This window comes from Amborella trichopoda, chromosome 8, assembly GCF_054954075.1.
Source record: "Amborella trichopoda isolate Santa Cruz 75 chromosome 8, AtrichopodaSantaCruz75HAP2 v2.0, whole genome shotgun sequence".
In the NCBI taxonomy this organism is placed as follows: Eukaryota; Viridiplantae; Streptophyta; class Magnoliopsida; order Amborellales; family Amborellaceae; genus Amborella; species Amborella trichopoda.
The window spans coordinates 13937729-13953994 of record NC_142343.1 but is presented as its reverse complement, the minus strand read 5'-3'; the positions used below and the strand labels follow the sequence as shown (position 1 = coordinate 13953994).

At 38.1% G+C, this 16266-nt stretch overlaps 1 protein-coding gene across 4 annotated transcripts in view; it reads left to right on the top strand.

The window, feature by feature from the left end:
* Window positions 1-4426: 4426 nt before the first annotated feature.
* LCB1 (long-chain base1) overlaps window positions 4427-16266 on the top strand; it is a 47703-nt gene continuing 35863 nt past the window's right edge. For all 4 annotated transcript variants that reach the window (XM_020669956.2, XM_006848513.4, XM_088873749.1 and 1 more), the window contains exons 1-2: window positions 4427-4667; window positions 4838-4932. In XM_020669956.2, coding sequence (XP_020525615.1) covers window positions 4550-4667; window positions 4838-4932 — 213 coding nt within the window. In that variant the 5' untranslated portion in view covers window positions 4427-4549. The remainder of the gene's footprint in view (window positions 4668-4837; window positions 4933-16266) is intronic.

The window sequence follows — 16266 nt, the reverse complement described above, 5'->3', positions numbered from 1 at the left end:
AAACAAAAAAAATTTAGAGGAAAAGAGAGGACATGTACCTTGAAAATAACCATCCTAACCCTCTATAATAATGAGCTTTTGTATCTAGATTTGCAGCCTTCTCAAGGATATTGATCTTCCCCTCTACATGCACTACATCAATCCTTTATGGAACATAGATAACAGTTGGATATCATTGCTATCAATCGGAGAAGAGTATTCTACTCGTATTGTCTTATCCAGGTCCTCCCTTTTACTTTCTCACAAGATGTATCTACCCAGTTGCACCCTTTCTGTAATAGGCCATTGAATGATAACCCTGGCCGCCCCTGACAATTCCTTACAAATGCTTCCATATCTACACCAACATTGAATGGTTTCTTCTGCCCACTAATATTCATCGGATCATCTAGAACCCCTGATTTGGGAAGGCTTTTTAAATTAGAATTCACATTCGAACCAATGCTCGAAGTTATAGTAATGTTGGAAGGTAGATTACTTTGCGATTTGGGTTTCTTCTACTACCACACCCATTTGTTGGCATGCTTTTCTTTGAAATAGGAATCCCACACGTACTTCCCTTTCTTCTAACTTGTTCCCAGCTCTGCTGTTCATTTGTAGTACTAGTCGAGGCCTCATCACTCTTCTTCCTTCTAAAAGATGAAACAAAGGGAACCTCACTCCTTTCAATAGAATTTGCAAGATATTTAAAGGGGAGCAATGAAAAAGGATTAGGATTCGCTTGCCGTACACACCAAGAAATGCAGCGCCATACCTATCATGAAATAATCATCAGCAATCTTAAAAAAAAATAGACTCAAGAACTTGCTTCTCAGGCAAAGAATAAAACTTTGATACGCAAGGAACCCAAAGTATGACCAACTGAAGTATGCCAATCAACCTATAATAACTTCCCAAATTCTTCAGCCAAAATATTAAAAACATCCATAGTCCATGTGTGAATGAATGGGTACCATTTCAATTCTTAACCACACCGATGGCAGCTGCATAAATGAAGCTGAGGCCTTAGGATGCCACCATTCCAGTGTCATTAATACTCCATTAAAACTCCATAATCTTTGTTTACAAACTTTTCTAGCTTCAGATGCTTCATTAAAGATTATTAACGCTCTACCATTTCGAATGAGCCTATATCTATAACAACTTTTCCAAATGGACCGACACCACTTAGAAAAATTGCTCAAATCTTAATCTTGAAGTTGTGGACCAAAGGAACAAACAAGTGCAATTTTAAGCATCCGATGTTAAGGTTCCATAGCTCTTTCAGTCAGCTCCACAACCTACACTGTTTCTATAATAGACCTACTCGCTTGAGGCCCGAGCATCAGAGCATCACTGTAATTAGCAGGTCTAACCCTACTCGAGCCTGACGTTTCTGGTTGTAAGCTTCCTTCTCCTCCGCCTCCATGGCCTCCTCTAGAACGCAAGGAGAAAGTCCCATTAGATCCTTGCATGCTTAGGCGAAACCTCGACATCTCTATGAAATTGGATGATTAAGTTCCTTTTGCCATTGCCATTGATGTATCACCACCCTCCTATTCAAATTGAAAGCTCTTGCCGGTCTGAGGACCCTTCTAGTTGATACTCTCTCTCTCAAGATCACTTCGTTTAGAGGGACCTGGACTACTTGAAAGTATCCTAGCAAAGTGACTAGTTAGCAAAGCCAATGTAACGATAAAATATATGGGAAGATTAAGTCAACACAAGATTGAAGTAGAACCATGGCACGCCCTCATGGGGATAGGAACCGGATTGAAGTAGAATCATGGCACGTAGTCATGGGTATAGGAACCGTAAGGTAATGAGTAGAACAAATAGAAAAGGGCAAGCTTTCTATGCTTCCCCTACTGCGTAAAACTTATATATTTCTCCCTATTTAACCGTCTATTCTGACTAGACGGTTAAGATGGTCTCAATTACAATGTCATGTCTCTACACTATTTTATTTTTAATTTTTTTCTATAAATTATTACACTTGCACTTATAAAAAATATAAAATAAAATTTCAATAAAATAAAATAACGAAAATACCCCTGAAAATTTTAAAAAGTATTTTGATCATTATATCTTATCAAAAAAATATTTTTAATATTTTTTTAGGTGCGACTCATTAAATAGATAGCACATACCAAAATTCATTTTCAAACAAATTGTAAAAGAAAAACTAAAAATAAAATACCCTGAGGCGTCAGATCTTGATCAAATAGCCAATGACTCGCTTGATGTAAATTGGACAGCTATCAGGTAGGGAAGTTTAGATCTTCTATGCTTTAGGAGAAGTACGAAAACCTTTTCACGTGGATTTCATGATGCAAACCAATTGAATTGGAAATTATATGTGGGCATTGAACTAAATGCTTAAAACCTCGAAACTTCTTTTTTTTCCTGAAATTATTTAATTTCCAGATCATATGTCTCTAAATCTCTTTCCCAATTTTTTAAAATTTCAATTTATTAAAAAAGAATAGATAAAAGAGACCAATAAATAGTGAGATGATAAGTTCAAAGGGTGCTTATAATGAAGGTATCCCACACACTGAGCTCCCCTCAACATGATGTCTTTTGGAGTTTCGTTGGACCTAAAATTTGGCATCCACTTAAAAATAACCGACTCAATACTTTTTTTTAACCAAAAAAAAAGAAAAAAGGATTTCAAGTTCTCTAACAGTTAGATCACGCTGTCCAAAAATTGGATGATCGATGTTCAAATTTTTTTAAGACATTATTTTTTTAGGTTGAAGATGATACATCTCCAAAATTTGGGGTGCTAAAAATATCCCTAGCTTGGGTTTTGCCTTTGGAAGCAAATAAACAGTATGCTCACATAAAAAGCATGAATTATTTTAGCAATGAATATGTGTATACTTTTAGATGGAAGAGAGTTCATTGATGTTGCATTATCAAAATGATTTAATAGCATTATAAATAGATCAAAATTAATAGTTCAAATAAATAAGGGAATTTATGTTGTGAAATAGGGGAATTTTATTAAAAAATCCCATTTTGTTATCAGTATTTAGAAATGGCAAAAGTTTTATATGATGTTGCAACTGTATGCTATTGAAGTACGATGTACCTCAAATATCCCATGTTGGAGAACCCTCTAATTGATCATCTCAAGCTTGAGATATGTAGATATGAAGAAAAAAAGAATTCCAAGTCCAAAAAAATAGTACATCTTGTGACTAGTTATTTTGACTGTTTATTTTCAAGATTTTCAAGTATTTATTGATCTACTCGATTCATAATATTTTTTAAATTTTAAATTTATAACTAGGGATTTTTAAGCCAGCATAAGGTTTCCAACACTGAAACAACATCTCTAAACAAATTTTAGAGGTGTGCCCTACATTATAAAGAGGCAACTTCATACAAATCTCAACCTTTAAAATAGTTATTGGATTTCATATCTTACGCTTAATTCACACTTTAAAGCATCTTATATCTTAATAGGTAAACCAAGACGCACCTCCAAACTTTGTCATGAGGTGTAGCTTTGAAAATTTTTAAGGATGTCCAGAGAAACCATTTTCATTTCTAGTTATAAAATTTTAATATTAAAAAATAGTTTAAATCGAGCAGATCTTTAAATGCATGAAAATATTGAAAAGAGACAGATAATGTATTACACAATGGACAATTTTCAGGACTTAAAATCTTTTTTTTTTTAATCGTATCTCCAGCTCTAGACGCCAAGATGATCAATTAGATTGTTTTTCAATGTCAGAACAACGTTTTTAGATATAGGTACACCCTTATTCTACAATGGAAAATTGCTTCATGCAGGCAACCCCATTTCTACATATGCGATCCAGAAAGTGTAAAGCATCCATCTTAAAAATGGATGTTTAAGATGGATGTAAATAGGTGTTCCATCTAAAAGCAACGGAAGCTAACAGTCCAAATGTTTTCTTACAAGAATTATTACTTTTAGTTTTAAAAATTGATTTATTTTTTCATATTCATGATGTCCATGTTAGAGATTAGATATCTTTAAAAATTAAATCCAAAAATCCATCACAAAAATAAATTTATTAAGAAGCTCGAATTTTTACATATGCGGGCATGGCCGCATGGAAACCGAGTCCTTCTACAAATTAAGGCCTCAACCTTATAAACACTTTTGCCTATCTTAGTCCATCTTTCAACACATTATCGGGACACTTTATTTTCAAAATGTTGGTGTATTTTTCAAGTTCAAAATTTTATAATTAAAAATAAAAATAGATTATCATCTTAAGAATCGTCGACACCAAAATTAGATCTGGTGAACAGATTTGGAAGTACACCTTAATTTATTTATTATTTACAGTTGCAACGTTACTCAAATTATACCAGTTCCATTTTGATTCGTGTGCAATCGAGAATTTTAACCCACAAGGCTGCCTCAAATTTCAGTCCAACCAGCGTTAAACCGGCGCTTTTTGACAAACTGAACTGTCGAAACCGGGAAAAACATTCCTACTGTTAGCAGTCGGGCATTCATTTTCAGAGGATCTGAGATCTACTGAACGCTTTCTCATACATACTCAATCTCCAACACTTCGCCATGAACGAGCAAATCAGTGGTGGTTGGGAGGCCATGATGCTCTCTTTTCTCAATACTCTGAATCTGTTCATGGCTGCCTTTGATGCTCCCTCTGTGGTCTTGGGCTTCCGCATTCATGGTTAGTTCTGCTGTAATTTCCTTTATTATCTTTTTTTTAGGCCTTCGCTTTGCCATAATTTCCTTTTTTATCTTTTTTTTTGGGCCTTCGAGCTCTCAAGCTTCAGGTCTTACATTCACTTTTATCTCCCTTTTATGATTTCTTCTCATGTTATGTATTAATGGTTCCAGGGCATCTTGTGGTCGAAGCTATTCTTGTTGTAGCTCTTATTTACCTGTTTTTCCAGAAGAGTTACAAGCCTCCAAAGCGCCCGCTTACAGAGAAGGTAGGTTATGTGAAAAAATGTGGATTTTGGTCTCTTTTGATTCTTTTTTAATTTATTATTTTCAATTTTGTGGGCACAGTTGAGCATTGTATTGAATCCTGATATTGATTTGTGAGAAAGTGGGTTTAGCGAATCACTCTGGATTTCGTTTTCTCTTGTGACATTTTTGTAGTTCTTCTGGATATTATTTGAGCATTTTAATCAATTATGAACAAATCCCATTGGCTGTTATTTTTAATTTATCTCTGAATTTGTTTGGAGTTATTCACTGAAACTAGAGATGCAGAGTGCTTTTAAAAAAACGAGGGATGCACAGAAAATGGTAGTCTGAATCATTGTATTGCATTTCTAGCTTATTGGAAAAGTTTCTTCATTAGCCATTAATGATCTCCTTGGACCGTTATTCAGCATTTAGATAATCCAGCTATTTGAATGAATTTATATGAAGGAGTTGATTTACTCTTTACAATCTCACTTGGATGTCATATTAATGTACTTTCTGTTTGTTTGTGAGGCATAGTCAGTGTGAAGTGTTGAGAGCTTTGCAAATTGTTTGCAACTGTATCTGTAATTTTTAGTACCTTTTTAATTTTATCAACATTTTCTTTGAAAGCTCAGGTTCTTTGTATGTGAAGTCTTGCCTTGCTTGTCAAACTTACAAATGTCAATGTAAACTTAACAATGGTTCCTGAACCAATGCTTCAACAGATAATAGAGCAGAACAGTAGTATCGAATTATGTTGTTAATTGGGACCATGAACTGTAAGATGGGGGAGCAGTTAAAATTAAGATGCAAGACAACTTACAATAATTTATAAGAACAAAATAATTTTAAAATCCTGGCTGTATAATGAATAATTATGCATTAGGGTGTTTCTTATGAAATACTTCATTATGTGAATGTTCAGACCTTCTCTTTGAAGTTCGAAACTTCGATTCAGCATCTCATAACCATGAATTTCCTTATTATATTTTGCATTGAATCTGGGATCTGTGCATATTATACTACGATGCAAAGACATAAATCATTGAGAAAAGGATTATACAAATTATTTGATGATGATACTTTTTCTGTGCATCAGGACCTAAGATCTACTGATTTGCACATTTCCTTCCTTTGCCTTCATTGCGTAATATATATAATCTACTTTCTTTCTCAATTGTTCTAGATGTCCTATCATATCTTTTGCTTCAAGCTTATCTACACTTCTTCTTTTAGAATCTTGTATGTGGAGAACTTTGTTTTAAACGACCTCTAGGATTTGTTTTAATTTCAGTCTATGCATCTTTAAATGATATATGCAGGGAGTCTCATTGCTCTGAATTTGAAAACACAACATTGTCATCTTCTGAAAGTATGATATATGCCCATAAGTGAGACCCTAGAGATGTTTAATTTGAAGGCAGTGGTGTTATCACTAGTGTTTCAAAAAGCGCCAGGCGGGTCCTAGGCGGCTTGGGGGGTCCAGGCCGTTTAGCGCCTAGGCGGGCGCCTAGAACCTGGGCGGCCCAGTTGAATCCAAAAAGGATTCTACAGTTATATATTGTATAAAATATAAGAATTAAGTATTTAAAGCACATTAGATTTCAAAGTATATTACACATTAGCGCACACTCCATAAGCATAACCATAAGTCGGTTCATAATCCATATCCAATTAAAACTTAAAATTTACCAACCAACCAAATTACCAAACCAAAGTTACCAAATAGTACCAATCCAGTGGAACTGCAAATCCACTATCCACAAATCACATTGCAGTATTACACCACCATGAGGAACAATGACTAATCTTCAATAGACAATAGTTCAATCAAAGTTCAAAGTTTAATAATTATTCAACATCATCATTCATCATCAAAAAAATTAAGTTCAGCTGCATTGACATCATATTCATCAGAGTTGTTACCCTCCTCGACATATTGGTCATCCTCCATCTCTTCTGAATTTGCCTCTTTTTCTTCCTCTTCCTCTTCCTCCTCCACCTTCGTTCTCTGTGTAGAAGATCTAGTGGCCCTAGGAGGGTCAGCTGATGTCCCTGAAGCATCCATGACTATGTCCTATGTCAATCCTTCATGCCCCTTGACCTCATCATCATCAACTAACCATTTTATAGCATTGTCCATATTTTTTGATTTGATGGGGTCTCTCTTATCTCTCTTAGCAAACCTGTCCTTCAAGAATCGATTATACTTGACATAAACTAGATCATTGAGCCTCTTTGATTCAAGCCTGTTTATTTTCTTTGTATGAATCTAACAAAATCAAATGAAACTAATTAAAATCTATCGTTAATGTATTATTAATACAATTATACAAATTACCCCTACCGCCTTACCCCTTCAAAAGTACTCCAATTGCGCTCACAACCGGATGAGGAAGTGGTTAGGTTTAAAATCCGAATGGCCAACTTTTGTAAATTTGCAGAACTACACCCATGTTGGCTCCACCAATTGGCTGCAAAGATATAAAATAAAATCATAAATAAATAATAGAATTATAAAAATGAAACTTGATTACTTGAACTTGTTGAACTTAAGAATATTATTACTATCTGGATCAATTTTGGTCCTTTGCCTCATTGCCATTAAACTCCCAAGAGACTTTAATGAGCACTTGTAATTTATTCGCTCATCTGCACATATAATATACTGGATATCAAGATTAGGGACTAACACATCTACACACTGGGTTCAAATAATAATCAGCTGCATGCAATTGCCGATGTAGCTACCTATCCCATTTCTCATCAATAATCTCCCAAACAGGCTTGTAGCAGTTCTTATCATCATCAAAATTTTGGGCTCTCTCTTTTGCATTTCTCTATAGCCTCTATATATAGCTCATAGAAGGCTTGTCATTATTAACCATGCAGAGGACTTTGACAAGAGGAAAAAATACCTTAAGAGCGCCCTTCATCTCATAAAAAGCCTTAGAAAGGATAATATCTCTCATCTTATTTCCAACCTGATCCTTGGACCACTTGTATGCTCTCCTGTCATCCAAGGTAAACATCTGCCTCAACTGCACTCTCCTCGAATGTATGCTATCTAGGTATACGTACCATGTCGCAAATCTCGTGACACCAGGCCTCACAATCTCTTTCTTCTTTGTAAATCTACGTATAGATTTTAATTAGTTTCAGTGTTGGAAACCTTATGCCTCACAAGCATGAGGTCTATACAATGTGCTGCACATGTGTCCAAAAGATTCTAGGATTAGCTATGCGCAACAAATTAGCTGCAGGAACATTAAGAGCAGCATTGTCTGTGACAACCTGTACAAAATGATGCTCCCCAATCTCCTTGATTCCCTTCTTTATAACTTGGAATATGTAATGGGCATCATGAATATGATCACAATCATCAATAAACCTAAAAAAAATAGTCTTTAAAGGACAATTCACAAGCAAATTCATCTAACTTCTTCTCTTCTTATCACTCCAAGCATCCGTCATGATAGAAACCCCATACTGAGCCCATGCATGCTTAACTTCTACAGCTTCTTTTGTTACACTCACCCCCTTTTTCAAAAGAGGCTCTGAAAGCTCATATTGGGTTGGGGGTTTCATCCCAGGCCCAAATTGGCTAATTGCCTTTACTATCGTGGCATAGAAACTGCTTAAGCGAACGGTATTGAAAGGAATAAGACCATGTAGCAAGATAATAATCAGTTATCTCTCTCTTCCTTCTTCATTCTATTTTCAATGGTGGTTTGCTTCTTTGTTTTCTTTCCTGCAACCTCAAGGTCAGGCCGAGGCAAAAAACTATCCATAGGACCTCTAACTCGAGGCTTCTTACTCTCAGAACCAGAACTAGAAGCAATTACAACTCCCTTTCCATTTCCCTTAATAATGGATTGTTTTGCTTCTACCTCTTGACATCCCTCGCCAATCCTATCCTCATCACTATCATCATCATCATAATTGACCCGACTTAATCTTTGCTATGGAGACAAATCTCCCCTCTTTTTTCAATTTTATCATATTAAAAAAATTGGTTATTTCCTCTTTAACAACATCAGGCGTCTTTTTACATGGGGCAACATCCCCCTTGATACCGACAATATGTTTCTTGAACCGGTTTATGCCTCCTTTTGTATCCTTCTCACAAAAATTGCATCTTATGCAATTTTTATCATTAGGATGTGGGTTGTAGCCATATTTACATCTGGGATCACCACTCCTATTAGTCTCGAAGAAGACATCTCAAAATAATGCAATTTATACAAGCAATTAAAAAAAAATCACTTTGAGTTTGATTGCTTAATCTCCAAACTTCCATCTCAAAGATGCTTTTAAGGACTCAAATTTTCTAAAAAAAACCCCAATAGATTCATAAAACATCAAAAATTAAATCTAATATCAATGAGTGATGTTTTGATCAATTTCTCATAACTTTGAGAAACCCTTCGATGCTAAAGAAATCACCAAAACCTATTTTTTGGGGGCTTTTTCTCTAAAATGGGTTCAAATAAGTTTTAGGTTTCAAATGAACCTAAAACCCCCATTTTTCGCCCTTTAGTATAGAAAATTAGACAAAAAATGCCCCCACCAAAAGCTGTTTTTGCCTCTGGGCGGGGCGCTGGGTGGCCGCTTAGGCGGTATCCTGGGCGCCTAGGCCTGGGTGATGCGCCCAGGCCCACAGATCCACCTAGGCGGCCCCCCAGGCGTTGGAAGGTCCACTTTTTGAAATAGTGGTTATCACATATCAGATCATATACTTACCCCTTGTTTGGCTTCAAATGAAATTAAATCCACATTTTTTCTAAAACGTGGATTGCTATTTGCAAGATTTTCGTAAACTATATTTTAAATGATTTGTGGTTTTGGCTAGTTTGGCTGCCAAAGAGAGAACAACCAGGAAACAAAAGCAGTCTCAAATCAAAGCTATTCTCTCCAATGCTCTTTGATCACCTCTAGAAACAAGTTTGAGAGAAAATTGTGTCCTCTCGAATGCTTTAGCATCAAACTCAAAAGGCAATGTGCCATTCAAGATTGAAAAGAAAATTTTTGAACGACAAAGAACGATTAACACATTTAATGACACAGTGTCATCAAAAGCATATGATCACCAAAACCAGGAAGACCCACCTAATTGATCTTGAATAGACTCGGAAAGGTATGATCATCTCCTCCATCCCCATATGCATCATGCAAATCGCCAAAAAATGGAAGAGTCTATTGGGATTATGGTGGTTATGACTCTTATCATATGATAAGTTTATCTTCAGCAACTAAAATTCAAAACTCAACACCCTAAAAAATATAGTGTTCCACCCCATATGGCTATGACATCCTTGTATCGATAAAAGATACTATTTCCTAGTTTCTCCCATCATATGCCTTGTAAATTTCATGAAACTTCTTGATCAAGATAGAAAGTGAATGAACACTCGGAAGCTGTGAAGTACACACAAGGTAAAAATGAAAGGAAGATAAGATACTAAAACTTCAATATTTTTGGCGATTGTCATTTATGATTCTTTGGTGACTCAGTATTTTTCTCTTGGGGAGTTAAGTAGGTAAGCAATATTCTTATCGTACATCCTCGATGTTATATTTGCGCAAATTGACTACACCCCTCTAACCTTGACACCATCATCATCATCATCATCATTGTTAGATCTTTTTCTCAATTGATTGGGGTCGGCTATACAAATCCTGGTCTACCATTTTTCTCTATTAAGGGCCATACCCTCAGTGAGGCCATAAGACCCATATCTTTTCTCTGTACTTCCAACCATGTCCTTTTGGGCCTTCCCTTTGCCCTTTTTGAGCCTTTTACTTTAACTAATTCGCATCTTCTAACAGGTACTGCACTGGGTCTGCGCAACAAATGGCCGACCCACCTAAGTCTACTTTCTCTTATCGCCTATTGGTGCCACACATAAATTCTCCCGAATGTATTCATTTCGAAGTCTACACCTTCTTGTTTGCCACTCATCCATTTCAGCATCCTCATCTGAACTACACTTATTCTATGGGTATGTTGTTTCTTGACCGCCCAACATTCTGCCTCATAAAGCAAAGTTGATCTCACAATTGTCCTGTAGAACTTACCATTCAACTTCTCTAGTTTGCGGCGATCAAATAAAACTCCAGTTGCACACCTCCACTTTGCCCATCCAGCTCTAATTTTATGTGCGACATCTTCCTCAATGTTTTCATTTTCCTAGATTATCAACCCAAGGTATTGAATATTTGCTCTCTTTGATATTTCTTGGCTGTCAGTCTTAACTACTTTCTCTCCTCTACTCCTATTATTAGTAAATTTGCATTTCATATACTCTGTCTTAGTCTGGGTAGTTTTATAACTTTTAGATTCTAGAGCATCCCTTTAAAGTTCTAACTTTGTGTCGACGCCATTTCAGATCTCATCAATAAAAAATATGTCATCTGCAAACAACATGCACCACGGTACCTCATCTTGTAGATGCCTAGTTATGTTGTCCATAACTAAGACAAAGAGGTATGGGTTCAATGAATACCTTTGATGTAGACCTGTTATCAATGAAAACTCACTATTATGTGTACTAGTTGTTCGTACACTAGTCTTGTATATATCTCTCAACAAGTCGATGTAGTGTTTGGAGAGACTTTTCTTTTCCAACACCCACCAAATGAAATCTTGAGGTACTCTATCATAAGCTTTCTCTAGATCAATAAGGACCATGTGGAGGTTTTTTCCCTTAGCCCTGAACTTCTCAATCAATTGCTTAAGTAGGAAAATAGCCTTGGTTGTTGACCACCCTGGCATAAAACCAAATTGGTTTTCTAATACACTCGTTACATGTCTTAATCGTTGCTCAATTATTCTCTTCCACAACTTCATAATGTGGCTCATATGTTTGATCCCTCGATAGTTTGCACAATTCTGTATTTTTCTTTTTTTTTTAATAATTAGGAACCATAGTACTTTTCCTCCATCTGGCATTTTTTTTTTTTTGTTCTCAACACTTTGTTGAACAATTTGGTTGGCCAGTCAATGCGAATCCCCCATGCACTTCCAAACCTCTTTGGGGATACCATCTGTTCCTAAAGCCTTCCCTAACTTCATCCTTTGCAAATCTTCTTTCACTATCGGTATCAATTTTTTTATGTTTTTTGAAACGTTAACATTGTATTACCGAGCCAGTAATGGTTACAAAAATGAGAATACTGAGAGCCCCCATATGGGTAGCTCTTGGTAAAAAATACATCAGAGAGGCATATACAAAAAGGGGCTTATAATTGTCGCCTGTTCACAATGATTTACAGTGGGTAACCCAAAAATAACACCAAAAACTAAGGAAGACACTTTCGAAGCTACTAAGTGTACTTGTGGTCCGTGACAAAAAAGGAGCGGGACCTAGCATTATCTTCCTCTTGCACTCTAGCTCCTTCCCTCGCCATTGAGATCTGCGAACTCGTTGGACGTCCGCCAGATATGCCTCTAGGAGACGTCCATATCCCTACAAATGTGAAAGATTTCACCAAAAATGGTGGTCAGTTTCCATGGGGGGGAAGATCTTCCCACTTGCCCAAGAGATTATATTTTGGGAGTCTCCTTCCACAATGAGGCGTGCTCCCCAAGACTGGTTGAACTTTTTCAGCTCCAGTAGCAGAGCCATAGCCTCTGCATATTGGGAGTCACCACTACCGAGGTATTCGGAGTACGTTAAGAGGACTTTCCTGTGGTAGTCTCTAAAAACGCCTCCAGCGTTAGCCGGGCCAGGATTCCCATTTGAACAACCGTCAAAGTTTAACTTAATGTAGCCAACAGGTGGGGGCTGCCAGTTGTTATGTCTAATAGCCTTTCTCGGTTGGTGGTAAAGAATGTTCTCCCATTGACTATGGAAGAAGTTCTTTGGAATGCCCGTGAATGTCTGATGATTGGAAGCCCAAAAGGAGACCAAGGTAGTGATCCTGTGAAAGAGAGTTGGGGTTGGTAGTTTGATGCCTTTTTCTATTATTCCTTTCAGCTCATGTAGTATGGTAACCTCTACAGTAGCTTTCCACAGAGTTTTACCAGCTTTCGGCCAATGGGAGTTCAGGTCGTAAGAGATAAGGGCTTTGACCGAGGATGGTGTGACCCATTGGATACCGAACAGTTATATTACCTTACCCAACAGATCATATGTGACATTGCAAATAAGGAAAAGGTGAGGGTTAGATTCCTCCTCAGAAAGGCATAAGGAGCATCTATTGGGGATGGGGATCACCCTTTTTTGGAGTTGGTCCACCGTGAGGGCTCTGTTGGATGCAGCAATCCAGTTAAAGGTTTGCACCTTGGGTGGTGCAATCATTGCCCACGCTTTTGCCAAGGCTGATGACAGGTTGCCAGGAAGGGTAGGGGCTTGAGAGAGGCTCTTATAAAAAGAGGCAACTGTGAAGAGGCCAGTAGGAGTGAGTGTCCACACCATAGAATCAGTCCCATTTAAGGGAATGAAAATTGAGTGTAGCGCAGCCGAGAGAATTTGGAAGTGCAAGGCTTCCTCGTCAGTGAGGTGCCTTCAGAAAGCAGGGTTCCAGTTTTTGCGGCCCCTAATTAGCATCATTTCCTCAGCAACGGTGGAGTGTTTGTTTGTGGCTAGTGAGAAGAGGGTTGGGAAAGCTTGGCTCAAAGGGGTATGACCCAGCCAAAGGTCAGACCAAAAAAGTACCCTATCGCCCGCCCTTGGTTGAAGACGTACCCATTTTTTGAACTGTGGGAGAGAGGTAAGGATAGATTTCCAGGCTCCTTACGCTTTCGGCCACCGTCTATCATCATGCAGCCAAGCGCATTCTGGGATTTTATATTTACTTCGAAGGATTCTAGCCCAAAAGGAGTCTTGCTTAGTAGCAAGACGCCACCACCATTTCCCGAGTAAGGCCAAATTGTGTTTCCTAAGGGTTCGAATCCCTAGACCTCCAAAGTTTTTAGGTAAGCATATGTTTTCCCATCCTACCAGGTGGAATTTAGTCTTCTTTGCCTGCCCTGACCACAAAAAGTTTCGCATGAGTTGTTTTTGGCGATTGGCCACCTGAGCAGGTATGTGGAAGAGGGACATGAGGTACAACAGGGAATTGGCTAAAGTAGCTTTGATCAAGGTAGACCGACCTGCCATAGAAAGATATTTGCCTTTCCATCCCGCCAGCCTCCTATCTACCTTATCCAGGATATGAGACCAGAGTCTCTTTTTTGGTCTACCTAGTCCTAAGGGAAGGCCAAGATAAGTAGTGGGAAGGTTCTCTACTTTACACTCCCAATCTGGGATGAAGTTTCTATCTTTGGAAGAAGATAGGCAACTCTCATCGTTGTAGATTTCTTCAGGTTGACTTTGAAGCCCGTAGCTAACTGAAAGCACTGGAGGAAGAGCTTTAGGAAGTCGGCTTCACGGGTTGAGGCATCAAGGAAAACGAGTGTGTCATCCGCATATTGCAGATGAGACACCATAGGGCCTTGCAGGCTGCTTTTGAAGCCTGAAAGGATATCCGCCTGGTAAAGACGGGAGAGCGAGCAACTGAAGACTTCAGCTGTTATAGTGAAGAGGAATGGAGAGAGAGGGTCCCCTTGGCGGAGCCCCCTCGAGGATGGGAAGTATCCTTTTGGGGATCCATTTATAAGGATAGAGAAGTAAGGATGGGAGTAACAACCCCTCATCCACGTCCTCCACCGGTCCTGAAACCCCATTCTAGCCATGGTTTCCTCCAAAACCGACCATTCGACATGGTCATAGGCTTTTTCCCAATCAATTTTGAAGATAAGGCCAGGGCGCTTGGATAGGTGTCTCGAGTGGACTCATGGGCCACCAGTGCCCTGCCAAGGATCTGCCTTCCTTGGATGAAGGCAGTTTGGGGTGGAGAGATGACATAGGGGAGGACCTGTTGGAGTCTTGAAGCCAGGACTTTAGCCAAGATTTTGTAAGAGGAGTTTAGCAGGCTAATTGGACGAAAGTCCTTAATCTCTTCTGCCCCTTCCACTTTTGGAACAAGGGCTAGGAAGGTAGCATTAATCACTATCGGTATCTTAATCCTACGAATGTATCTATGACCTTCGCCCTCATTTATACTAACGGTTCCTTCTACTGCTATGTTCCCATTGTGTTTGTCAATAATTTTTGAAAATTAACTCACCACCTTTCGTTGACCTCTTCATCCTTCACCAAGAAGACCCTTTGATTCTCAGTCTTAATGCATTTAATATGGTCTAGATCCCTACACTTTTTATCTCTCATTTTTGCTAATTTGAAGACATTTTGTACACTTTTTCTTGTTCCCAGTTTATTGCATAGATTATCATATGCCTCAAGTGTAGCCTTGCTTGCTATTTGGTTAGCATTTTTCTTAGCCTTTTTATATTCGTCTAAGTTTTGATTATTTCTATCACATTGCCAAGTTTTATAACATGATCATATTTTGCTAATAGCCTTCTGAACCTCATTACTCCACCATTACGTTTCCTTATCGAAAGAATCTCTCTTTTTAGAATAAACCCAATTCTAACCTATCCTTTAGAAGGGACTTTCCTCTGATGAAAATATGATTGTAGTATTTCACTTCTCATGTTGCAAAGTTTTCGAAGAAGTCATCCTCTTAAGAACTTGGGTAAGTATACTCAATGTTTAAGAGGGTGAAAAAGGGCAATTTCGAGTCACTTCTAAGAGAAAACCTTTGAAAAGATAACATTTGAAATATTTTTTGAGAATGGAGGAAATTGGTTACTTTATAATTCCTGCAAAATTGAAAAGGATTTTAAGCAAATGATTTTTAGACATAAAGTATCAAAAACAAGGAACCAAAATGGTAGGGGTGGCAATGCGTCGGGTACTGCTGGACCCGGACTTAGACCCAAAATATTATATATGTGTCAAGACCCGGACCCGGACCTGGACCCGGACCCGGGCCCGGACCCGAATGGGTCCAAAATACCCATACCCATACCCAGAAGAAGGATGTGGACCTGGGACCTGTACCCGTAACCACCCCCAGAAATATTAAATAAGTTTTTTGGGCCTGACCTGACCCTAAACCCAGCTCGACAATATTAAACCACCCAAAAAATATAAAAAAAGAAGATTAAAATTTTCTGGCTTTGATGCTTTGACATAAACTGGGTAGTCCTCTCTGTTTTTTTGGCAGGACTTGCGTATTCTGTTAAGAATTTCCGTTGATTCTTTTCATGTGCTGATGATGATTTGGTGCTGTGGAAGAGTTGAGAAGACGAGGGTTCTTTACTATGAAGAAGGGACCCGTGAGCTTGTCTCTTCTCTCTCTAGGAAGCAAAGTAGAGCTGCAAAGGCTAGGGTCTAGGGTTTGGCTGTTTGTGGACTTCAAATAAAGAGAGGGAGAGACCGAGACTCGGAAAGAGCTCA